Raw genomic sequence first — 25,540 nt, forward strand, 5'->3', positions numbered from 1 at the left:
ACTTTCACCTTTCACCAGTTCCAAATGGCAAGATTTGCTTCACTGGGGGGCAGGACACATGGGGTGGGTTGTCAAAGCATACAACCCCAATAATGTGTTTTAACTATTTTAGTTAAACTGATGGACATAATGGGCCTGAGTCATTAAGGAAAGTTTGGCAAAGAAGGAGTAAATGCTCTCTTGGACAAACTATGTTACAATGCAAGGGGTACAAATTTGTTTATTATTATGCACATTTTTGCACTGCCAGTTTTTCATCTAGGACACAAATACTTGATAGCTTAATTTTTACACTGAAATTTAAAGTTGATTTAGGACATGTCCTACCCCAACTATAAATCTGTTCTCCACATTTTAAATGACCGCCCCCTCCAATGCAACATGGTTTTGCCCAGGTGCAAAGTTACTCCTTTTTTATGGTTTGTTCTCCTTAATGACTCCCGGCCCAATGTGTTTTTTGCAAAAAGGCTGCCATACTGTTTATGTTGCTATGAGAAACACGATCCCATGGAGATCAACGGGGAGATCGATTAAGAAAGCTGGTAGCTCATACTTGCCAACTCTCCCGGAATGTCCGGGAGACTCCCGAAATTCGGGTAGGTGTCCCGGACTCCCGGGAGAGCAGGCAAATATCCCGCAAACGGCATCTTGCTGTCAAAATGACGCGATTCGCGGTGAATCGCGTCATTTTGGCCCTGCCCCCGCGACAAAAGGGCATTTTGTCGTGGCGGGGCCAAAATGACGTGATTCACAGCACCCCCGTCCCTCCCGCCCTCAAACCACTCCCCCTGCCTGGGATCTCCCGGAAAGAAGTTTAAAAAGGTTGGCAAGTATGTGGTAGCTGTCATCTCCCAGGACATTGTGTTTTAAAAGAAGGAATTAATTATTATTAATTATAACATCCAGTTTGTTGTGATCTAGGGAAATAAACTTTGCAACTTTCAAATGTATTGTAATTGTAAGAAATGTAAAGCTGTTTACTGTCAGGGTTTCCCTCCGCGTTCACGTCTGGCTATGCGTTCACATAGTGTTTGTTGTCTGGATTTGGCTTAGCAGTGTAGAGGTTTCCCAAATAAGTCAAAACAGCAACTTTCAAATGACCAACCTTGAAACACACCAAAGGAAGTGCTTAATATAAAGCCAAACAAAGGCAAATGTGTGGCCGGCTCCACGTCCGAGAAGGAAAACTCTGTTCCATCCCCTAGAGATCTGAAAATGATGAGTTTTTGATTGAAAAAACCTCTATAAATATATGTATGCCACTTAATGTAGCTCACAGTTCTTTTGGAAGCAGTCTGCCCTGTAATTATGTGTTATTTGAATTGTTTTTTATTTTTCTGTTTCCAGCAATCGTGGATGATGAAAGGCTTTCTGCGGAGGAGATGGATGAAAGGAGGCGACAAAACATTGCTTATGAGTATTTATGTCACCTAGAGGAAGCCAAAAGGTAACCACTACCACTACATGCTGTGCGGAATGTTCAGATGTCCTCAATGTAAACAAGAAAACATGTGTTTGAGCAGACAGGGGCTATGGGCCTGAGTCATTAAGGAGAGCAAAGCATAAAAAAGGAGTAACTTTGCACCTGGGCAAAACCATGTAGCATTGAAGGGGGAGGTAAATTGTGGGGACAGATTTATAGTTGGGATAGAGCATGTCCTAGATCCACTTTACATTTCATTGTAAAATAAAGTTATCAAATATTTGTGTACTACATGAAAAAACAGCCAGTGTTTAACTGTCATCTGCCAAATATTAAACTAATTTGCACCCCTTGCATTGTTACATGGTTTGTCCAGGATCAAACTTACTAATTATTTGCTTTTCGTTGTCACGCGCTGATTGGATAAGCTGATGCTCATTTTCTTTAAGTACCAAGAAAACCCACAGGAATATTTTTCTGTTTTTGAGTTAGTACATTACATGTTGCTGCAGACTACACCTCATGGTATGTGGATACTATTTACTTAGGTATAATTACCTCCGTTCTCTCATAGAAGATAGCAATTTCTACAGATTAAAATTTCACTGTTTTAAATTATTTCAATATTAAAGTAGAAGTCTAGATTCTCAAAATATGAGCTTTAAGGGGCAGATTCAATTCCCCGTGTGGTTCTTTAGAACAATGTGGGTCGCACATTGTTACTGTTACTATGGTAATTTTAACGGCGGATGTTTGCTCGCGGCTCACAGAGTTGAAATGATCATATTTACGTTAATAATGCTTAGCTATTACCCTAGTAACGGCAATCTTTAAAACAAAGCAGAGAATTAAATTTGCCCCTTGTTGATCAGTTTGGCTTTATTACACCTGATAGGTCGTCAGCAGCAGAGTGTGTGGACTCCATGTGTTCTTCTAGTCCAGGCCTGTCCAACCTGCGGCCCTCCAGGTGTTGTGAAACTACAAGCCCCAGCATGCTTTGCTGGTAGACAACCAGTTGATAGCTGGAAGGGCATGCTGGGACTTGTAGTTTCACAACATCTGGAGGGCCGCAGGTTGGACAAGCCTGTTCTAGTCCAATGAAAATATGATTTTAAATAGGCTGTTATATTCTTTAGCCAACAGGATCTTCCTCCTTGCCCAATTAAAATGTCTGTCTGATGCCTACAGAGAATTTGGGTCACAGATCTGTTGGTTGTGCCCAAATACCACATTATCAACTTGGCATGCTTGGCTAGTGTAACAGAGTTATTCCAAAGGGAATTACAGAATCATTCAACATAGGTTATCTTAGAAAAATGCTCTTATTAATATGTATATTTTCTATATTTACACAACAGGAGATAGTGTTGCAGGCCTTTTACGTTTAGTCCATACTGTTAAAATTGAGATGTGGATTTGTTACACTCCATGTTTATTGTAATTTCTCCTTCCTATATCCTATCATATATTCTGTGTATTATATCCTATATATTCTCTGGAAAAAAACACTTAAAAGGCAAAATTGGCAAACTGGTCACAGGCCATTACTGTGTACCCAGATTATAATGTGTATGCCCAGCTTGTTATGTGGGTAACAATCCACGTTTTAGTATTTAGAGTTGAACAATAAAGAGCAGACGAGTGTGTAGCAATCAATAAATTTTTCCTCTGAGCAGACCTCCACTCACAGTTCAGTATAGAGTAAGTGGTGGTAACACTAGTGTACGCTTTGCAAATATGACACTGGATGTGATGTGTGTTGAAATGGTGATTCTCATTTTGTATGAGATTATTATGACAGCTGAGCCAATGGATAAAGCACCTGGCATGTATGTCAATTGTAATGCTGAAAATTGTTAACATTGCAATTAAATCCATGTTTTGGGTAAACATATTGTACCTTGATATTAAAAATAACTCTGACTTCTTGGGGCCAGCAAAGAGTCCAGGGGGGCTGGCTTACCCCCTGCTAGGCTGTGTCCAAAACTGTATGAAGCAGCTCTGGTTTGTATTGAAATGTATCATTATTGTTCCATCTGACCACCTGATCACTGGTACATTCAACCAGTGTGAGCTGTCCTTATCAGGACACTGAAGATAATAGACATCATTTGCTTCAAGATCCTGCTTTGGCAACTTCTTCCCTGCTGTATTTCCTGTGACTTTCAGATTAGACCCAAATCTAATCCGTTTCCGGCTGTTCTGAGATTTGGACCCAGCTTTCCAGTACCACCACTCTGCCCGTTACCACAGCAGCTCTGGCCAGTGTGATAGGTCAGGGAGGATCCATCCACAGCAACCCCTGATCTATAAGAAGAGGTCAGGGGTACCAGCCCAGGTGCACCGGCAACGTGGTACACGAGCAGCGACCATTACCCAGAAGGAGCACTGTTCTGGATGCCGTTAAGGAGTCCAGTGGTGGCAGCATTGTAAGCCCCTCCTACTACAGCGAAGGCGCAATTGTGGGATAAAGAAAGGGAATGTTGGCAAAGTAAGCCCAGCTGGTTCCTAGCAACAACAGACAGGGTGGCATAGGCAGTCCATCCTGTCGCAATACCCCTCTCTTGATTGGTGCCTTAGAGCAATGAGATCCTGAAGATTCTTTGAAAGCCCTTTGCAGATCATGGCTATCCTAGTAGGATGCAACCTTGAAAACTGCAGGGCAATCCTATAGGAACAGCATATCTGTATGTGAGGTTAATGACAATCCCTTTCATTGCTGGCAAGTATATGCTAATTATCTTTGAACATGATTTTGAATGTGATTGGTTAAGTTTGAACACAGCTATAGACCCATTATGAAAAGTTGTGCAACCAGGGTTTTCATATCCACTGTACATCTGATTGGAGACATATGTCCCATTTGTTTGCATATACTTATGTTTTTTTCAAGTATATAACTTATGCAGTTGAGTAATTGCTGTTTGTGATTAAAATTGATTTTCCTACTGATGTGCTAAAATATATATTCATGATGTAAATAATTAATACATTAATAACTAACCATTATTAAATAATAAAATGATTGTAATAAAGCTAAAGAAAAACATATTGGTTAAAATGTAGAATTGTCTGTCTCCTTATTTATCTTTTAAATCGCTGGCACATATGTTTTGGTGAGTGTAAAACACCAAGGTTAATTGAAAAAGAGAAGAATGTGATACTTCAGCTTTCTGGATTCTGGCTTGTTTAGTGACTGTTAAAATAATACACATCCCTAAAGGACCTTTGAACTTTTGAATTGATCTGTTCTGAGTGGTTGATATTTCAGCTCTTCGTTTTCTTCCTTTAAGGCTTGAACCATTTGTGATCATTTTGACTTTGGTGCAGTTCTTTTAATGGAATATGAGTTGGTTGATGGGGGTGTGATTGCCATTTTTTGCCTAATATGGTGTGCAATATATTTAATTATGGATATGCAGCATTTGAAGACATTTAAAGGGAACTAGTTGTATTGTTGCAATATAATATCACTATAATTCTGAATTGCTCTTTTACGTAGCATATCACTCAGTGCCGTGACCATAAATGTTTTTGTTTTCATACATGTTAGTACTTACAACGGGCACACAAACACCAGGGTGCATTTAGTCAGAGGCCAATTAAATTGCACTTTGTAGTATTAGTATTATTTATTTATAGGGACACAAGGTATCCGCAGCGCCGTACAAAATACAGTACAGACAGTATACAAGGATACAACAGTACAGAGTAAAACAAGTATAGCCAAAACTTCAATATCTCCAAGCATAGCAAGTACAGTGGTGTAGGAGTAGAAGAAATTGAGGCAGAAGGGAAGAGGGCCCTGCTCATACGAGCTTACATACTAAGGGGAGGGGAAAAACACAGCAGGCACAAGGGGAGTCAGTAGAGGGGATCAAGGACAAGAGGAGACAAAGTGGGAGATGATACGAACAAGGAAGGAGAAGGTTATGTGGATGGCTGGTAGGCCTTAAGGAACAGATGGGTTTTGAGAGACCGTTTTAAGGAGCCTAGATTAGGGAACAGGCGGATGGAGGCAGGGAGGTTGTTCAAGTGGAATGGGGCAGCACGGGAGAAGTCTTGAATTCTGGCATGGGATGAGGTGATCATTGTAGAGGAAAGGCGATGGTCATTGGCTGAACGCAGTTTTAGCAGCATTCTGAGAGAGAGAGAGTTTCTTTGTGAGAGAGGGCCAGATGCGGGCAATATTCCGTAGTTGAAAGCGACAGGATTGGGCAAGAGATTGAATGTGGGGGGCAAAAGAGGGAGGAGTCGAAGGTGAAACCCAGGCAGCGGAGATGGTGGTATTAACGGTGATGGAAAGTTCACAGTGGGTAGAAGATTTAGAAGGAGGGAGAACAATGAGTTTGTTAAAGGATTGTTAAAGGCAACCAGGTATAGATCATTTATAAAGTTTTTTTTGTGTTTTTTATTAAATTGGGTGTAAATCAATATGAAATATATTTTATGTTGTGTTTTTACTTCTGTATAATGGACACAACATTCTGCATAAAGGACCTTTTTAGATCTATACATATTTACATTTACCAAAATTCAGATTTTACCTTGGCTTTATAAAGTAATAACTCTTTAGATTTTGTAGAACTGTATAATCTGTTCTCTCCATGATTTGGCTCCATTAAACTTTTGGTAATTCAATCACCATTCTTCTTCTATGACTAGTTACAGTTTTGGGATAATAAAAGGGGAAATGTATCTTCTTATTCTTCTAGTGAAATAAACCACAGTACTGTCAGGCTGAATTATCGAATTGCCTCTGAATTTTTATTTTCTGTGCTAATTTTGTGGTTTTTGTTTTTTTTGTTTCCTTAACCCCATATTACTCCCCCCCCCCCCCCCCCCCATTTTGCAGCTCTTGCTAATATTCAGTGGTGAGACTTCTGCTCTATTGCTGCTTATGGACTCAAGCTCTCTCCCACAACCAAAAACGCTATACCTGTGCTTGTGTGGATTTCATAATGCGGCCACACAGAAATTTTCTTTAACCCTGTGAAGAGCAGGTCCCGAACCGGACGCACCGCAGTTTAATGGTTACAAGAAAACCCACCGATCACTGCCCAGCATGGCCAGTGGGTTATATTGTAGCACTGCAGAGAGAGACTCATTACTGTGTCACAAGGTCACATTCCCCCTCAGCGATGAGCAGTAAAAATACCAGAATGGAAATCAGTGTTATATCCTGAAAATACTAATTCTTCAGGGAGAAAAAACCCCCAAGGGATGATTTGTGTGGGTACTGTACAGAAGAATGTCTGATATTGGAGTTCAATGTTATGAGCCCAAAAAAGGCTCAACATGAGTAAAATAATGCGCTAGGAAAGGGTTAAAGTTCAGTAATTTATACAACTGACTTAATAGTTTTATCAATAAGAAAATAAGTAATATAGATTTTGGGTTGTAAAAGCGAGGCCTTTGGCTAGCAGGCTATACTGATACTTGTAGTTCCATAAGGGCTAAAGAGCCGCAGGTGGGCAAATTCATTATAGGCTGATGTTTAAAGCTTTAAAGCATACATGCCTACTTCTAAGATTTCTCCCCCGGGAGATCCGTGACATGGGGCAGGAGGAGGGTGTGGTGACATTTCACCATAGCCCCGCCCCCACTCTTAAAAGCATAAATTCATTGAATGGAGGGGGCGGAGCTTAATGACGTGATTAAGCCCCCCCCCCCTCCATTCACTGCCGTTAATTTCGCCAAATTTCGGGAGTTGCCTACTCTTCGGGGAGTCCAGGAGGACTTCCCGAAATTCAGGAGCCTCCTGGGAATTCCGGGAGTGTAGGCAGGTATGGGTTAAAGAGGTCTCCTCTTCAACACACAGTGAAGACAAACATATTTTGTGCTAAACCTATTTTCATTAGAATGCAGCCAATCTTTTAACTAGTCACTAGTGAGTTAATAGGCTGCCACATTGAAAGATGGTTCAGTGCTGCCACTAATCTCTAGTTACTTCATAGGCTGCAATCTTATGAATATTATTGGTTGAGTCAACGTAATTGCTGTGTCCATTTAGAGTAGGTGAGAGATCAATTTTAAATATAAATAAATCCGTTCTTATTCCAACTTGACAGATCTGTCTGCACCACACAGGCAACTGATGTGTAAATACTAATTGAATCTTGTGAAAATAATGTGCTTAAGATATACAATTATGATACTGGTTTTTTTTTACTGAAGCTTAAAGGTTTGCTTAGATAGTACTGTAGCAGTTGGTTTTATGACATGACTTCCTGCCTGTTCAGTTAATATTTAATGACTATTGACTAGTGAATCTCTCAGAAAATGAGGTGCATTGTTGCTTGCAGACTACTTAGGTCTGGTACCCAGATTGTATTGCTTAAATGCCAGTAATACAGTATATAAAACAGTAATACAGTATATGAAATGGACACATGATTGTTAACTTGCAGTTTTACTCCCATTTGGTAGGTCAATGGATGTTGCAGGCAGTGTTCTGAAAACTGCAGACACATTGTCTGCCTGTTAATATTTCTAGGTGTTAGACATTCCAACTGCTATTTCCCCTTGTGATGAATATATAATTACAAGTTAACCCATGCATGATACTCATGGATTTTTTTGTCAAATAATTTCAGTATACCAAATTTCAGGTCATTCGGATGAGCCCTTTCTGAGAAAATAGTTTTTTCCACAGACACACACACACTAACACACGCCGCTACACATGTAGGGGCGGATCTAGAAAATGTTTGTTCCCCGGGGGGATGTTAGGGGGAGGCGATTTAGGCCCAGCCCCCTTTCCGACTTCTGAGGCTGCTGGGGGCTGCACAGTATGTGCAGGTCCGCTCGGCAGTCACAGGCAGGGACAGTGTGCTGCCCGGCTGCTCTGATTGTGTTTAAAACACAGCAGCACACTGTCACTGCCAAACGGACCTGCACATACTGTGCAGCCGTGGGCAGCAAAGCCCTGCTGGGGGGGGGGGCGATTGCCCCGATCGCACCCCCCTGAATCCGCCACTGCCAACGCGCGTTTCGCTTAATTAGCTTTCTCAAGGCAAAAAAAAAAAGCTAATTAAGCGAAACGCGCGTTGGCGTTAGCTCTGTGTAATCCTATTAGGTAGATAGCGCTCTGTATTGTTTGGTCCTCACAGACTTATTATAATACAATTGAGACTAATCATGTGTGGGGTTCCTATACATAATAGCGATTAGCTCTTCTACCTATTTAGGATCAGAGGGCTCATAAGATATATTAGCAATCTGATAGACCACCAGTATCTGCTTCACCAATCACAGTGTTCATGGGTGATTCCCCTGTTCTATCAGACTCAGTCTGCTAACAGTCAAGATCATTACATCACACTGTTAATAGGGTCTATCTTTAGAGGCAGAGTATAGTACTTTGGCTTACAGCGTTACCATTCTGTTATTTAGCCAGTGAGTCTGTAATTTACTACAGTACTCACCTATGAATCTCACATATATATTTTTATTTTAACATATGAGATTTTCATCTTACTATACTGGAACAAGTGTATTATGTTCCCATAGGTTTAATAAAGGAGATTTTCCCGTTTATGATACTAATGATATTAATTATATTATAACTTATAGGGGACATTTTTTGTCACTACCATTATTACTAGTTCTGCCTAAACATTTGCCCTCTGATTCATATATTTTCTATTATATGATCTATCAGTTCTTAAAATTGATCACAGAGCGAGAATTGAAAGTATGACAGTATTGTTTGCTGTTTGAATTTAAAAAAAAATAATAAAGTTAAAAAAAACAAAAACTTGTTACTGTAATTCACAAGCATCATTACTCATTAATTATCTGAAAGGGGAACCTATTCTAATAACTAGAGGGACGTGTCAGTGGTGCCCACTTTCTCCGTTACTGTTCAATTTGGCTCTGGACCCCCTTATAAGAATCTTACCATTATAGGATCAATTTTAAAGAATATGGATTGCGATAGGAGTATAAAATTAACAGCATTTGCAGATAATTTGTTGTCTATAACCCCGCCCAATGCCTAAGACAATGGCATTCGGCGGGAGTATGGACAAAATTGAGCAATTTCGTAAGATTTCGGGATTTGGTGCCAACATACAAAAATCAACTGCTCTGGCTTTGGGGGTGGGGGATACAAAAGCCAGTTGCTTAATCTGCAGTGGGCTAAACATAGTATTAAATATTTGGGAATATGTCTTCCTAAAAATATATTTACTTTATATGACCTAAATGTTAAAAAAAAAAAAAAAAAAACCAAAAAACATTATGAAAGCTTTTGAAGAACTTAAAATAGTGGCATAACCTTCCTCTCTCCTATTTCTGTAGAGCAAATTTGATCAAAATGATAACTTTCCAGAAAATCTTATATCCATTACAAATACTCCCTTTTGCTAACCATTATATGAGACGTTTAGAGATTTTATCTTGAAAAATAAAAATATAACTTAATTATATTAGAAAGAACTAGAGCAGGAGTTGGCATAGTGTCCAGATATTTCTTTATTGAATGTCTCTATTCATCATCATCATCAGCTATTTATATAGCGTCACTTATTCCACAGCGCTGTACAGAGAACTCGCTCACATCAGCCTGTGGCCCATTTGGAGCTTACAGTCTAAATTCCCTAACATATACAAATACACACAGAGAGAGAGAGACAGATTAGGGTTAATTTGATAGCAGCCAATTAACCTACCAGTATGTTTTTGGAATGTGGGAAGAAACCGGAGCACCTGGAGGAAACCAACGCAAACCTGGGGAGAACATACAAATTCCTCACAGATAAGGCCATGGTGGGGAATCAAACCCATGACCCCAGCACTGTGAATCAGAAGTGCTAACCACTTAGCCACCGTGCTGCCCCTCTTTTGATACATAAACATGAAACATGTACTAATACACTTTTGGAACAACAATTTATTTGACTATAGTATAGGGAAACGCACTATAGGATATTCTATTAAGGATACGTGTCCCCTTCTAGAAATTATTCTATAGGTATAAATCCTATACAGGATATCCCCAAGTCTGCCTGCAGAGAAACATCCCTATATCATTGCCTGTGGGACTTGTTTAAAAAAAAATTGCATTCAGATCACAAATGTTGCAATTGCACATCTCATTAATTTTGTCCCACTATCAGCAGAATGGGCTATTTTGGTAATACCCTCCATAACGGAAACATTAACGAGAGGCAGCAAAAAGCATATTCTCACTACTAATATCAGCGGCAGCCAAAAAATGTATACTTCAATGCTGGACTTGGACTAACTCATCTTAAAAACAAAATAAAATTGTCTTGTCTGTAGTTTTTTTGTTTTTTTTTTGAAGATGGATTATTTTGGAAGCCAATCGACATAAGTAATTTAGGGTGAAAGTGTTCTTTGAAGTTTGAGAAAGCTTCATAGATACCTTGGCTTTATCTACCAAATTACAAATTCAGACCTGTTTTCAGTCCGCTGAATCTCATGAAACTAGAGCGTAATTTCCCACTCTCCCGGAATGTCCAGGAGACTTCATCATCTATTCACTCCAGAATTCCAGGCAGGTCTCCCTGGAGAGCATGTCATTCTCCCGCATCCTGGCCACTTGTGAAGTAGGCATCATCACCCGATTCACGATGAGCAAAATTACTGAATTCGCCCTGTGCCCCCTCCGTCCTCTTGCTTCACCTCCCCTCCTGGATCTCCCGGAGGGGAGGTGTAAGAAGTTGGTAAGTATGAAGAATTAAGACTAATGTTGCAGCAAATGTTTCTTTATCGGTGATGTGCCAAACCCCCCCCCCCCCCTTGTTTCCTACCCAGTGCTCCCTTGTAAGACTGTAGTGTTACTTCCCTTACTTCTTGTTGCTAGGTTATGGACTGCTATCCCTAAAGGCATTATCTTGTTTATCAATATCTTATTGTAGGGAGGATTCTAAATATTCAGATTATATAGTTTCCTGAATATTGCACATTACACCTGTATTCCGTGATTTGTTCGAAGATCGCTGTTCCATCTCATATTTCTTTGTATGGAAGGATCTTCAATGTTGGATGTAACTTTGATATTTTAGACTATTGTATGTTGTTTTGATGTGTTCCCCACCCTTCCCTTTTTTTATTTTTTGTGTAATATTTAAAGAGTGTTAAAAATAAAAATGTTTTTAAGATGTAAAACAAATTGACTAATTTATCATTAAATTGTTGTAATGTGATTTGAATTTCAAAGACCTTCTCCGATGTACCCATTGCTACTGTTTGGTATGGAAGCGATGTCTGGACAAGCTTGCGATTGGTAAACTCGGCTCCTAAATGAAAGACAAGCAGCTGATCCATTCAGGAGCCAGTTTTGCTACAATCAGTAATCTAGAACTTGAACAGCTAGTACAGATTGGGTCCAGCAGCACCGGGATCTCTGTCTGTCTCTGTCTGTCTGTGTCTCTCTCTCTGTCTGTCTGTGTCTCTCCCCCTCTTCCCCCCCCCCCCCCCTTGGCTACATTCAAGTAATTGTTGGTGTCCCAAACCCCCACATACACATTTTTTTTTTTTACAAACATATGTTCGGAAATTGTGCACCGAGCAACTAGGCATTTAGCGTGCGTGAGTGGTATCGGTTCTATTGCTTGCTGCTGCTATACTGGTATAAAAACAGTGCCACCTAGTGGCCAAATGTTATGGAAGAAGACATAATTGGCATTGGCTAGTAAAAAAAAAGGTGTTTTTTATACATAGGTGTACTATTGCTTTACGCAGGAAAGCTAAAACTTTTTAATGATCTATCTTTTAATGCCGCAGTAATGCTTTGATTTGGTAATAAACCCAAACATTCATCCTTTGTGATTTTGTTGGGCATGACATATGGCCTGAATTATATCACAAATCAAAGATCCTTTACTCAATTATACCATATGTGTGTCTCTAGCCTTGGTCAACTCAGGAGTAAAGAGACCTCCCAGCGGAATTATTTATATTGGCTACCATTACACCCCATGAAGGCTGCCTAATACAAATATTTATATAGGTTGAGGGAGAGTATTTTAGCTATCCCTGCCATTCATTCCTGTTGCTGCATTAAGTGTATGGAATGTGATGATTAACCTCCTAAAAGATTTCACTGTGATCAGCAGATCTCCTATATTTTTGTAACAGTTTGGGTTATAAATCTATCTGGCCGCATTGGACTATTTCCTCATACTTTCGCTCTACTTTGGTTTAATTTTTCTTTTTATGTGTTAAAACTATTTGGTCATATGTTAATACTAGAGCAAAACCTTCCATCATTCATGCGCACAAAGGAATTTTTCAGCTGCAGTAATACCCAGAAGGAAATGTAAGAAAAGGTAGAATTCCCTTTATTGCTGAAGTGACTTTTAATCATAGTTGAGTGTGTCTAGATCTTTTGAATGTCGGCCTACAAAGAATATTTAATGAGATGTTGCTGTTTTAATTTCTTCAAGGATGTTCACAAATTATACCATGTAAATTTATCTTTCTTTCAAAGATATAACAGCCATTGTCTTCAGGGTCTTTTTGAAATAGCTTAATTTGTTAAAAAAGGCGCTTTGTTTAAATCTGTTATTTTAGATACTATTGTCTGTTATCTTTATGTCTACAATTGAAATCTCCAAGTCTGCTCTCAATTTGTAATACTAAAGGGGGGTCTCCAATGTTTAATCTTGTCTGGGGAGAAAGGTAAAAAATACTCAGTCATATTGTATGATAATAGCAGGAAGTTTGGTGTATTTAAAAAATACCAAAAAAAATTACAATGATAACACAACAATGGTCGCTATGATCAGACTTATTTGAAACACTTTTTAGTTCTAAGATATTTCTGAAACTTTGGTAAATGTTATCAGAAACTGATTCATATAATGCTACTTTGGTTTTATTTTAGCGGCCCCTTATGCCCTTGTGTTCTATAATGATATGGAAATGGTTTATACATTTGTAAGTGTAAAGCCAGTGGCATACTATGTGCCTGTGTATTGGACAGAGTTTACACATGCTGTTTGCACACAACAGACAGTTCCTTGCACACTAGTGTTAATTTCTCTGGATCCAGCTCTGCTCCGCTTCCTTTATCAGTTGGAGTACCCCAAGGCACAGTACTAGGTCCTCTGCTGTTCTCTATCTACATCACTTCTCTTGGAAAACTAATGAGCTACTTTTGGATTTCAGTATCATCTCTATGCGGATGATACACAAATCTATCTATCCTCTTCTGATCTCTCACCATCTGTATTGTCCGGCGTTACTGACGGTCATTCTGCCATTTCGACTTGGATGTCCTCTCGCATACTCAAACTCAATCTTTATAAATCAGAATTAATAATATTCAAACCCACCAATAGAAGCTTTCTGCCTAACATTTTCTATTTCTGTCGACAACGTGACCATAAATCCCACCCCACAAGCTCACTGCCTAGGTGTGATCTTTGACTCACAACTATCATCAACATCATCATCATTTATTTATATAGCGCCAGCAAATTCCGTAGCACTTTACAATTGGGAACAAACATTAATAATACAATACTGGGTAATACATACAGACAGAGAGGTAAGAGAACCCTGCTCGCAAGCTTACAATCTATAGGACAATGGGAGTTTGAAACACAAGGGCATGTGCTACTATCCTTTGTTCTCCACATTAACTCTATATTTATATAATGTTATACATCTAAAAAACATTTCTAGAATATGTACATATCTCACACAAGACACTGCAATAACTTTAATTCCTGCACTCATCATTTCCCGTATTGACTATTTCACTTCCCCCTTACTAGTCTTCCCCAAAACAGACTCTCACCCTTACAATCTAGATTGATTTTCCTTGCACATTGTCATCTTTCAGGTTTGGCTATACAATTCTTTGTGATCTAGCAGAGGTTCAGTTGGATTAAATGGCAGGATTGCCCTTTGTACGCTTTACTTTGTATTTAGAAGCACCTGATGCTTATAAAACTCATATAAAATAGTACTGTGTATGGCCTAAGGTCACCTTACCAGTGCAGCTTTGTTATACAAAGGTTCCTAGCAGATATTTGTATCCTAAAAGGTTACTGGAAGCATTGATCCCATCAACCCTATAGTGAAATATGTAATGTGCTGAAAAGAATGTTCTTGTTAGATTGGGTACACACTATAGGTTTTTCAGCCGATTAATGGGCCAATCCCTTAATAAACGACTGCTCGGCCCGATATTGCATTAGTGTGTGTGCTCCAAGGGTGAATAAAAATCAAATGAAAGGATACAATGTGCGTTGGAACGATAATCAAACAAAGAAATGGCGCTTAACGATGTTTCAATTCTGCAGTGTGTATGCACTCAGGATCGGCAGTGTCCATAGATCTCTATGGCGTGTGCACTGTCATAATCTTTTCAGCAGATGGTTATGACAGATGAAGAGCACAGATCTGAAGGTAAATTGTGTTTAGTGTGTATGCTGCTCGGGACATTTTTATTTTTGGTTGTTGGTAAAATCGGTAACGGTATCATATCGGGGGACATTTTCTGTAATGTGTACCCAGCCTTGGTTAGCAGCTCCTACAGACAGACTGTGTGTGTTTTAATTGCGGGTTAATACACTTAATAAAATATTGTGGATATTGTGCTGTGGAAACCATATTTATAAATGAGACCACAGTTTTGGCCTTTGTGTGTAGTGTAAGATTGTTTTTTTTTTTTTTTTTTACTTTAATATTTATCACATACTGTTCTTTTTTTTTTTATACGTATACTTATGTTTTGATAGTCATAAGACTTGTACTGTTTTAATGTTTTTTAAAATGTATTCAGTTTGATTTCAGCCTTTTGGGTATTTTCAGATACAGTTTGTACTGCAGATTCACAGCCAGATTTTTAATGTCACAAACAAGCATGAAATTGTGCTTTCACAGTTGATGGACGCAAGTGTGACTTCAAAACTATTTCAGGGGTGTGCTCCACGTTTGAGTCAACGGCTAGTGGGTGAAAGTTTCTGTGTGCCAAAATAATTGCAGACTATGGCATCTTGGCTCGGTATATTCTGCATAGAACACAACATAAGAAATTATCCTGAACATTGTTCTGTTTATTAAGAGACCCATGTATTTACTATTTTCTCTGAAACAAACATTAAATAGTGTCTTTTTATTTACATTTAAATCTCTTACATATCTGTATACCGAGTGTTGACTTTGCCACCGTTCCCTTTTGTTATCCCAAATGCGCCCTCTTGCCGCAGTAGGAGGGGCTTACAAATGCTGCCACCACTGGCCTCCTTACCGGCATCCAGAACCAGGTGGCTTCTGGGTAACTGGACGCTGCGAGTGTACCCCGTTACTAGTGTACCTGGACTGGCACTCCTGACCTCTTCCTATAGGTCAGGGTTGCTGTGGATGGATCCCCCCTGGCCTATCACACTGGCCATGATACACAAGACTTCCTCCACAAAGGCTTATTGTATCAGATCTATCTCAGAAATCATTTTCTCTAGCAAAGATAAAACAAACTAATTTGTTCCCCTGGTCTCAGAAATAAAGATATCTTTTACCAACATGCCCCATATTTAAAAAATAAGTACATTTGCAATTATATAAATAAGCACCCTGCGCTATTTCCTTTAAATAAATTTATATCATAAGTTATTTATAAGTATTTCAGTCACAAGTACATATGAAGTGCATTTGGTAAACTTGTCTACTGGGGATTTATGTGACCGATTTGAAAGTGGGGTAGGATCAGGGGAGGGCTGTCAAATTGTAGCTTAGGGGGCAAGTCTCGACTCGGCAGCCTATTAGGAACATTTAAAAGGAAAAAAAAAAAAAAATGCACGTGACCCAGCCCAATGTAACCCACTGTGGGACCGGCCCAGGGGGCTGATTTTCCCCTGCCCCCCAGCCCAGCCTGCCTCTGGGTAGGATATTGGACCATGTCTGCAAGCAGGCAAAGTAGTAGCACACTACACTTAGCTAGCACACCGTCTGCACAGAATAACTTAGTTAAAATGATGTCTAGCATATATTCTCTCTTGTGCTATGCGCAATTAAAGACATTTTATGACGTTACAGTGCCGTTAAATTAAACAACTCTTCATTGTTAAGAAGTAAATGTATTACAATGCTCCAGTGTGTGCTAGTAATCTAACCAGCTTGTCTTCATTTCCCTGGGTCTAATTCCAGAATAGTGCAGGTGACTTTACCAAGCCTCAAACATTGATCTAACAGAGAAGCAGAGAAAAGTCTGTCAGGTACAAATTATCTCGGCACAGCTTTTACATTTCAGAGCTATGTACTAAGTGGATTAAACCCTATGAATCATTGTGAGCCGCCACTCTAAGTCGCCCTTGTCAGTGTAAGTTTCTCTCTGTTGTTCAATGTTCCGTTGCATGGGAATCTCATTAGGCCTCATTTCGCCTAGAAGTCCTGTAAGGAAGGACAGCATCAAGCAGTTTTCCATCTAAGCATACAACATGTAAGGGCTTACTAATATTGACCACACACATAATTGTTTCTGGATCAAATTATTTTATTACCAATCAGATCAGACCTAAATTTGAAAGCTTTGTTACTATATAATGTGGTGATCATTTTTTGTTCACCACTTTAAAAAGTCTGCTAACCTCCTCCTATGCACCCCATATTCTGTGCAGCAAAATTTCATTTAGTCTGAAACTGAAAAAGGCGTATACTCCCCCCTCCCCCCTTTACGCCATGAGGTCATTAACCATGTCAAATTTATGTCTAAGATGGAATATCTTAACAGCCTTCAGAACAATTAAGGGGGCCTCCTTCCATACAATTTGGGATACATGGTTCATACCACAAGACCCCACTACCTGGCACATTTTGATCTCCCCTTACATCTGTCTACCCTTTTTTTGTAGCTGGTTTTTTACAGTGCTATTAATGAGTGAAAGCTAGGGGCGGATCTAGAGAATACTTCTACCCTGGGCGATTTAGGGGAAGGCGATTTAGGCCCCGCCCCCTTGACATCTAAGGCTGCCGGCGGCTGCACACTATGTGCAGTTCCGTTCGGCAGTGACAGGTAGGGACAGTGTGCTGCCCGGCTGCTCTGATCGTGCACGATCAGAGCAGCCGGGCAGCACACTGTCCCTACCTGTCACTGCCGAACGGAACTGCACATAGTTTGCAGCCGCCGGCAGCAAACCCCTGCTAGGGGGAACGATCGCCCCCCCCCTGGATCTGCCACTGGTGAAAGCTGTCCAAACTTAGATAAACAGATACATTTTCAGAATAATTTGTTTGACCAGGTACACTTATATGTTTGTCATGGACAATTTCTTAACAATTTTTTTTAAAGCCAATAATTTGAATTTCATCATCTATTTATATAGCGCCATCAATTCCAAAGACCTGTACAGAGAAAATGTTATTCTGCCCCATTGGAGCTTACAGTCCACAATACTCCCTAACATATGCACACAGACAGACTAGGGTTAATTTTGTCAGCAGCCAATTAACCTACTAGTTTGTTTTTTTGAGTGTGGGAGGAAACTGGACCACCTGGAGGAAACCCACGCAAACACGGGGAGAACATACAAACTCCACACAGATAAGGTCCTGGTTGGGAATCAAACTCATGACCCCAGTGCTGTGAGGGAGAAGTGCTAACCACTGAGCCATGTGCTGCTCAAATTGATCTCATCTGGAAATCCTAAGCTATTCATGTGTGTCCAATTTTACACCGGCTATTTTTAGCTTTCATTTTTTGTCTGGCAAAAAGCAGTTGATTTCCAGTGAGTTAGTATTTTATAGGTCTTAACCTACTTATCGGGTAGTAGCCACTTCATCTCCTCTTGTTTCAATAACTGTTACTTTTTCTCTGTGATCTTTTTTCTACTAAAATAAAATTCTTAACACAACTGTTCAAACAGAATGAAATGGTAATTAAAAAATATAGAAGGGTGGGTAAACATGGAGGGGAAGGAATATATTCGCTACATTATGAGTAACGACACAAATATTCATGAGTTTTATATAGGTAATCCCTCGACAAATATTCACGAGACATTACGTTTCTCTCCTTTTTAACCTTCTACCTTGAGGTTGGATCAAGTTTGATTTCTGCTTCTTGCACTCCCAGAGGAAAGCACAATTATTTGTATTACATTAAGGTTTTGCACTAGATCCATATTCTACTTGCTATATTTGCTTATCCGCCCTCTGAGGATTCTCATAAAATTGAACCATAAAATGCTGGGAAATATTGGCTGATGACTCTTCATATTTACAGAGAGGGTGTGAGCGTTATTGTACACGGCTGCCTGATAAGGTGTAGTCATGTGCCAGGTAGTAAGAATTCCTTGTATAATAAAAACCATGGTGTTAGTTTATGAATGAAAAAAAAAAAATCTATCTCTATCTATCTCTCTATCTATATATATATATATTGCAACAGAAAAAACAAGTAGGGCGCCCCAATGTGTATTATCACAAATATGGTGTTGGGAAAAAGTAATAACTGCGTACCGTAAGGATGTATTCAAGAAGTATAGATCATATGGAGGCATATGCTGTTGCTCCTGAGGAAGTCCCGTTTCACCGGGACGAAACGCGTTGAGCGGTGACATCTACCAGCGCTATTGTGGTTACCTCATAGGAATGGCTTGATCTTTTACATGGTCCAAGGTTATTCATGGTCTTTTGACTATCTGGTACGCAGTTTTTATTTACCTAGGGTTGCATGTTGCACATGTGTGCTTCACCTTTGGGTTTGCTACCTATTTTTACACTTTGTCTCCTGGTGGAGGACTATCTTTGGGTTCTGGTGCAGTTTTTATACATAACAATACTGCACTATGTTATTTTTTATTTTTTGTTCTGTTTTTCTACATTGTCGTTATGTCTGATGGAGATTGAGAGGGACTACCTCTGAAGAGGAAACCTCCATATGATCTATACTTCTTGAATACATCCTTACGGTACGCAGTTATTACTTTTTCCCAACACCATATTTGTGATAATACACATTGGGGCGCCCTACTTGTTTTTTCTGTTGCAGCATTTTCGTTATCCGGATTAACCATCTGGCCACAAGTATCCTGAGGCTGCCGCTCTTAACTGAGCTAAGTGCTGTTGTTTGGGACTGATCCTCGAATACTGGACTTTATATACTATCTATACCAGTTGTTTATCCAAATTGTATTTACGCTGTGGTAATTAGCGCCATCATATATATCTCTGTTTGCGTGTTATATCTATATATATATATCTCTATCTATATCTATCCTCACTAGTGACTTTGTACCTAAAGCAAGCTGTGTGAATACAGCCAAACCAAAGCTTGTTTGGTATAGTTGCATTCTAAGTAGAGATGGTCACTGACCCCCGGGTTTTGGTTTTGGATCTGGATTACCATCGTGTTTTGGTTTTGCAAAACCGCCATTGCGTGTTTTGGTTTTGGTTTTGTTTTGCTATTTTGTTGGAAAATCAATGTTTTTGGGCCTAAAACAGGGGCGGATTGGGAACTTAAAGTGGCCCTGGAAAAAAGTCTGAAAGTGGCCTCATGTGGGAGGGGCCAAATAAATTGTAGGCGGGGCTCAGTATGTGTGTGCACCCAGTGTGTGTACCTGTATACGTGTGTCCTGTTCTTGTCATTTTAACTCATGTAGCTGCTGGTGTCTTTAGCTCAGTCGCTGCTTGTCTGGATCCTGGAATGTTGGAGGACCTATTTGGAAAAAAAATGGGTACATGAAATTTAGAAAACTCCAACCATCCCCGGCATTAAATCAATAGCATATACATTTACTAGATAGCCATCCTCTCCCCAAACTCAGCACCACATTCAATTAATAGACCAAAAGCTTCCGCATCTTAAATTAATAGGCCCTACCAATAAATGAAATTGCCCCACCATCATCCCACAAATAAGATATTACCCATTAAATATTTAGCCCCCACTAAACACCACCATTAATTTAATAGCCTGCCTCCCACATAAACGATATTAAGAACCCCCCTCCCGTCCATCCCTTGCACTTAATATTAAGAACCCCCATCACACTATATATATATATATATATATATATATATATATATATATATATATATATATATATATATATATATATATATATATATATATATATTAGTTTTATTTTATTTTTTAAAAGCATCACCCCCATCACACTCACACACTAGATTAACATACCCCTCCTTCCCTCACACACTATCTATATACTAAAAGCCCCCCCCCCCCCCAATCACACACTGTATTAACATACCTCTCCCCTCCCACTTACACTTACCTTGTAACATCCGCTGTCTGAGAGATGCAGACAGCCTCTCCTGCCGCTCTGCATGTCTGGCTGCTTCCTCCTATCAGTGCTATAGATAGGAGTCACATGGGATGTGCATCACGTGACAGGTGCCGCCCCATGTGACTCCTGTCTATTGTTCTGATAGGAGGAAGCAGCCAGACACAGGGATCCGCGCCGCAACCACATTCAGGAAGGTGGCTGGTCCCGAAGGAGGGGCCAGCCATCCACTACCACACAGACCCCCTCCGCTAGCACCCGTTCCGGGGGGGAGACTTACAATTTTTTTTTTTTAAAAAAAGACAAAAAATACATGCAGCGGCCTCCTGAGGCCAGCAGCCTACTGGGAAAAGTCCCAGTAGGTTGTATGGCCAATCCGCCCCTGGCCTAAAATAACCGAATTTAGTGCTCCAACTGTTTCATAGATAAGTAATCTAATTGTAGAGGTTATAAATCATCCAAAAACAGTTTAATTCCTGGTAGGTAGGCCTTCATTTATTCTACACACAAAACAGATTGTCTTCCTCTTCATCTATGCATATTGGCAATGCAGCCATCGTCTTTGGATGTATATTACACCCAGGCGCGGGCTGGGATACTGCAGGCAGGGGGGCACACAGACGGCCCCATCTCATTACACGGGATGCGGCCGCGTCATTGATGAATCCGGAGAAATTGCATCGGGGGGGGCGGCCGGCCCTAAAAGCGAAAATTCTGAGCAGCCCGGGGAGGCCAATGCCCCCCTGCTCCCTGGCCCAGCCCGCCCCTGATTACACCCTACACTTATAGTTCAATATGTAAAGAAATGGAAAAAGGCAGTTTGCTTTCTGTCTCTATAGGACCCCCTCCACTTGTTTAAAAAACCAAAAAATTTCAGCCGTTATAGACTGTACAATATTAAGAGAAATGGACAAAGCCAGTTTGGGGTCACTCTGTCTGACACCCTACCCTTAAGGATAAATTGCCCAAACAGCAGCCTTTCAAGACGTTGCGTGATATGAAAATGCCACAAGTCCCTTTCCTCTTTGGGGGTAGATTGCACCCTACACTTACATAGAAAGTTTTAAAAAGATGTTATAGTCATCATCTTCAGCTTCATCCTCACCCTCATTAGGGTGTACGTTATCATCACAGACTATCAATTCATCGCCGCTTGAATCCGCCATTAGAGAACAGTCAGTGCTTGGATAGGCCTTTCTCGTGGAAGATGTAGTTCATTTTTATAAACATCATTTTCTCCACATTTTTGGGAAGTAACCTTCTACGGCGATCACTGACTAAGTTCCCTGCTGTGCTGAACACTCGTTCAGAGTACACACTGGAGGGTGGGCAGCTTAGGTATTGCAAAGCAAGTTTGTACATGGGTTTCCAAATGGCCTGCTTTTCTTCCCAGTAAGGAAAGGGACTGTCTGACATTTCCATATCAACTACCTCTTGAAAGTAATCCTCCACCATCCTTTGTATGTTTATACTCGTATTGGATGGAGTTATGGGCAAAGTGACAAATTTTTTTGAAAAATCCTTCAAACCAGCCCATATGTTAAATTGTTCTGGTCTGCCCCCTGCGTCTTCCCTGCTTCTTTTTGGGAAATTTTATTTTTTACGAGCAGCAGCAGCTTGAGAAAGTGAAGGAAGACACGTCAGCAATAGCTCCTTGCAAAAGTTCATATCTCGCTCATTTACAAGTAAAGACTCAATGTAGGTTTTAAACCTTGGATCAAGCACAGTGGCCAAAGCGTACTGATCTGAGTTCAAGATCCTAATAACTCGAGGATCATTGTGAAGCGAATGAAGTACTTGATCGACAAGGCCAACATACTTTGCTGAATTGCTTGCTTTCAGCTCCTCCTTCATTTTCTCAAGCTGCTTTTCCAATAGTCTAATTAAAGGAATGACTTGGCTCAAACTAGCAGAGTCTGCACTCACCTCACACGTCGCAACTTCAAATGGTTTCAGCACCTTGCACAGCACTGAAAGGATTCCCCACTGTGCAAGAGTGAAATACATCCCCCCTCCTTTCCCAATGTCATGGCTTGTGCAATATGCTTGGATGGCTTTGCGCTGTTCCTCCATCCTCCGAAGCATGTACAGGGTGGAATTCCACCTAGTTACCACCTCTTGCTTAAGTTGGTGGCAGGGCAAGTTAAAATGCTCTTGGAGCTGCTGTAATCTCCTACATGCTGTGGCTGAATGCCTGAAATGCCCTGAAATTTTACGGGCCACCGAAAGCATCTCCTGCACCTCACGGTTATTTCGTAGGAAGCTCTGCACCACCAAGTTGATGGTGTGAGCAAAACAGGGAATGTGTTGGAAATCACCAAGCTGTAATGCTCGCACTATATTGTTGGCGTTATCAGAAATGACATACCCTGGGGAGAGTCCAAGTGGTATAAGCCATGCATCAATCACATCTCTCAGTTTGCGTAACAAATTGTCAGCCGTATGCCTGTTAGTGAAGCCGGTGATACAAAGAGTGGCCTGACTGTGACAAATGTTACGTAGTGTTGTACATGCTGCTGCTGTTCCTGCTGGTGAAGGTGAATGACCAACTTCCACTTGTCCACATATCTGTGGTTAAGTGAACAGTGGACAGAATGGCATTTTTCAGCGCAATCTCTACATTTTTACACACTTTTTGGTATAGTTGTGAAATTGCTTTACGGGAGAAATGGTGTCTCGATGGAATTCTGTAACGCGGACACAAAACCTCAATTAACTGTGAAAAACCAGCTGCGTTTATTGTGGAGATTGGACGCAGATCTAACACTAACATTGCCGCCATGGCGTCTGTGATTCGCTTGGTGAATGCTGTCATATTTGCTTCCCCTCGCAAATGATTGTTTCACAGTTAATTGCTGAAATGTAGGACTGCTCATTTTCTTGACCTGCCTCTGGGATGACTATTCACCCCCAGCAATAGCAGCAGCAGTGGGACTAACGCTTTCTTCAGAGGAATCAATAATAGTGCAGGAGTCATCCAGCCTTAAGTGGGATGCCGGGCTAACTCCGAGCGCTACTGAGGATGGTGTGGTGGGTGTATTTTGTAGCCGTCGGGATGTCGGTGAGCGGAGGGTCTTAGCTGATGATGGAGTGCTTGTAATTTTTTGGGAAGAACTTTCAGCTTTTCCAACACTTTGCCATGAACTCTTGTTAAATGGCGTAACATAGACGAGGTTCCAAGATGGTTAAGGTCCCTCCCTCGACTGACTGTGGCTTGACATACACTACAAATGGCTATACAATTGTTGTCTGGATTTGGGTAGAAATAATTCCACACATAAGAAGTGGTTTTTTTTGTTTTATGCCCAGGCATGACAATGGCCTTTTTCTTGTCACGTGCCAGAACTGCTGCCACTAGTGCAGGACTTACAAAAACAACCTCATCCTCATCAACATCCTCATTAGCGCCCTCGTCGCCTACACAAATCTCCCCCTCATCCTCTTCTAATTCCAAAGTGGCATCCTCAATTTGTGTATCACCGGCTACACTCGGGCTATTAAGACACACATCAGCAGAATGCTCACGATTAGACATCCCACTGTTGGATGGACTCTCCACAGGGATTGGTGTCATTTGTGAATCAGAGCAAACATTATCCTCTCATGCCTTACTGTTATCTTGCAGCGCAGCTTTGAAGCATAACAGTAGTTGTGCACCAACTGTAGGCTCGGTAACTTTTTGGGATCTGCCACTAATAGCCAAAGGTGAAGGCTTCATTCTCTCTTTGCCACTGCGTGTGTAGAATGGCATGTTGGCAAATTTTTTTTTTTTCAGCAGTTAACTTTTCCTCAGTTACACTTCTTTTTCGCTTCAACACAGTAAAAAAAAATTTTTATTTTTGTTTTTTGGACTGATATCGAAACACTCTGTAGTTTGACATCGACTTGCCCAGATGACGTACTGGGAACACTAACATCAGGACTGGTGACAGAACCTGGTTGCTCATTCTGATCATATGTGGACTGCTTTGAATCCATTCTGAGCGCAAAGCACTTGTAGTGGTAAAAATTATTTGGTAAGATACTGCTGACAGATATGACTTTTGAGAGCCAGAAATATTTATGCACCATTATGGGGGACACCCCAAAAGCACTGAGGAGTGCCAAATATTAAAAAAATAAAATAAACCTCTATCCTCTTTCTCTAGCGATTTTTGTTACAGCAATTGGAATAAGAATATTGTATTCTCTGTCCCTACTCTAATCAGCCTGTGACTACACCCTGCTCTCTCCCTCTGTCAAATGGCAATGGATTGCTGTGGAGGTGTGCATTTATAATCTTGAAGTATCGCGAGAACCGAGCCACGAGATCCGACGACGTCACAATGACGTTCGGCCTCGATTTGGATTCGGAGCAGGCGGGAGAGTACCGAGCTACTCAGCTCGGACCCGCCCATCTCTAATTCTAAGTAACAGAACCAAAAGAACTGCTGTGTAACTTATTGGCCTGAACCAAATTTGAAACTATATGTAGTTCCTCACTGTAGTATGCACATTCACCTATGTACACTGGGACAATGCATGTATATTAATACCATATTTGCCAACTCTCCTGCATTTCGGGTGAGTCTCACGGACTCCCGGGAGAGTAGGGCAATCTCCCGAGTCTGCCCACTTCCTAGTGAACTGAGCAGAGAATCGCGGCGATTTTTGGAGCCCCACCCCCTGCACGCCTACCTTACCTCGGCAGCTCCCGGATCATACTTGCCATAAGTTGGCAAGTATGATTAATACATTTATGGGCCTGTTGTTAAGGAAAGGAAGGCAAAAAAGGAGTAAATGTTCTCCAGGACAAACCATGTTGCAATGCAAGGGGTGCAAATTAGTTTATTTTGCATATAAGGAAAATACTGGCTGCTTTTTCATGTAGCGCACAAACAGTTGATAGCTA

The 25,540-nt window shown here is 40.6% G+C and overlaps 1 protein-coding gene across 2 annotated transcripts in view; it reads left to right on the forward strand.

Annotated features, from left to right (window-relative positions):
- Positions 1 to 25,540, forward strand: part of IQGAP2 (IQ motif containing GTPase activating protein 2) — a 207,295-nt gene that overhangs the window by 49,753 nt on the left and 132,002 nt on the right. For both annotated transcript variants that reach the window (XM_075182047.1, XM_075182056.1), the window contains exon 2: positions 1,348 to 1,447. In XM_075182047.1, coding sequence (XP_075038148.1) covers positions 1,348 to 1,447 — 100 coding nt within the window. The remainder of the gene's footprint in view (positions 1 to 1,347; positions 1,448 to 25,540) is intronic.

Source organism: Mixophyes fleayi, chromosome 1, assembly GCF_038048845.1.
Source record: "Mixophyes fleayi isolate aMixFle1 chromosome 1, aMixFle1.hap1, whole genome shotgun sequence".
Classification (NCBI taxonomy): domain Eukaryota; kingdom Metazoa; phylum Chordata; class Amphibia; order Anura; family Limnodynastidae; genus Mixophyes; species Mixophyes fleayi.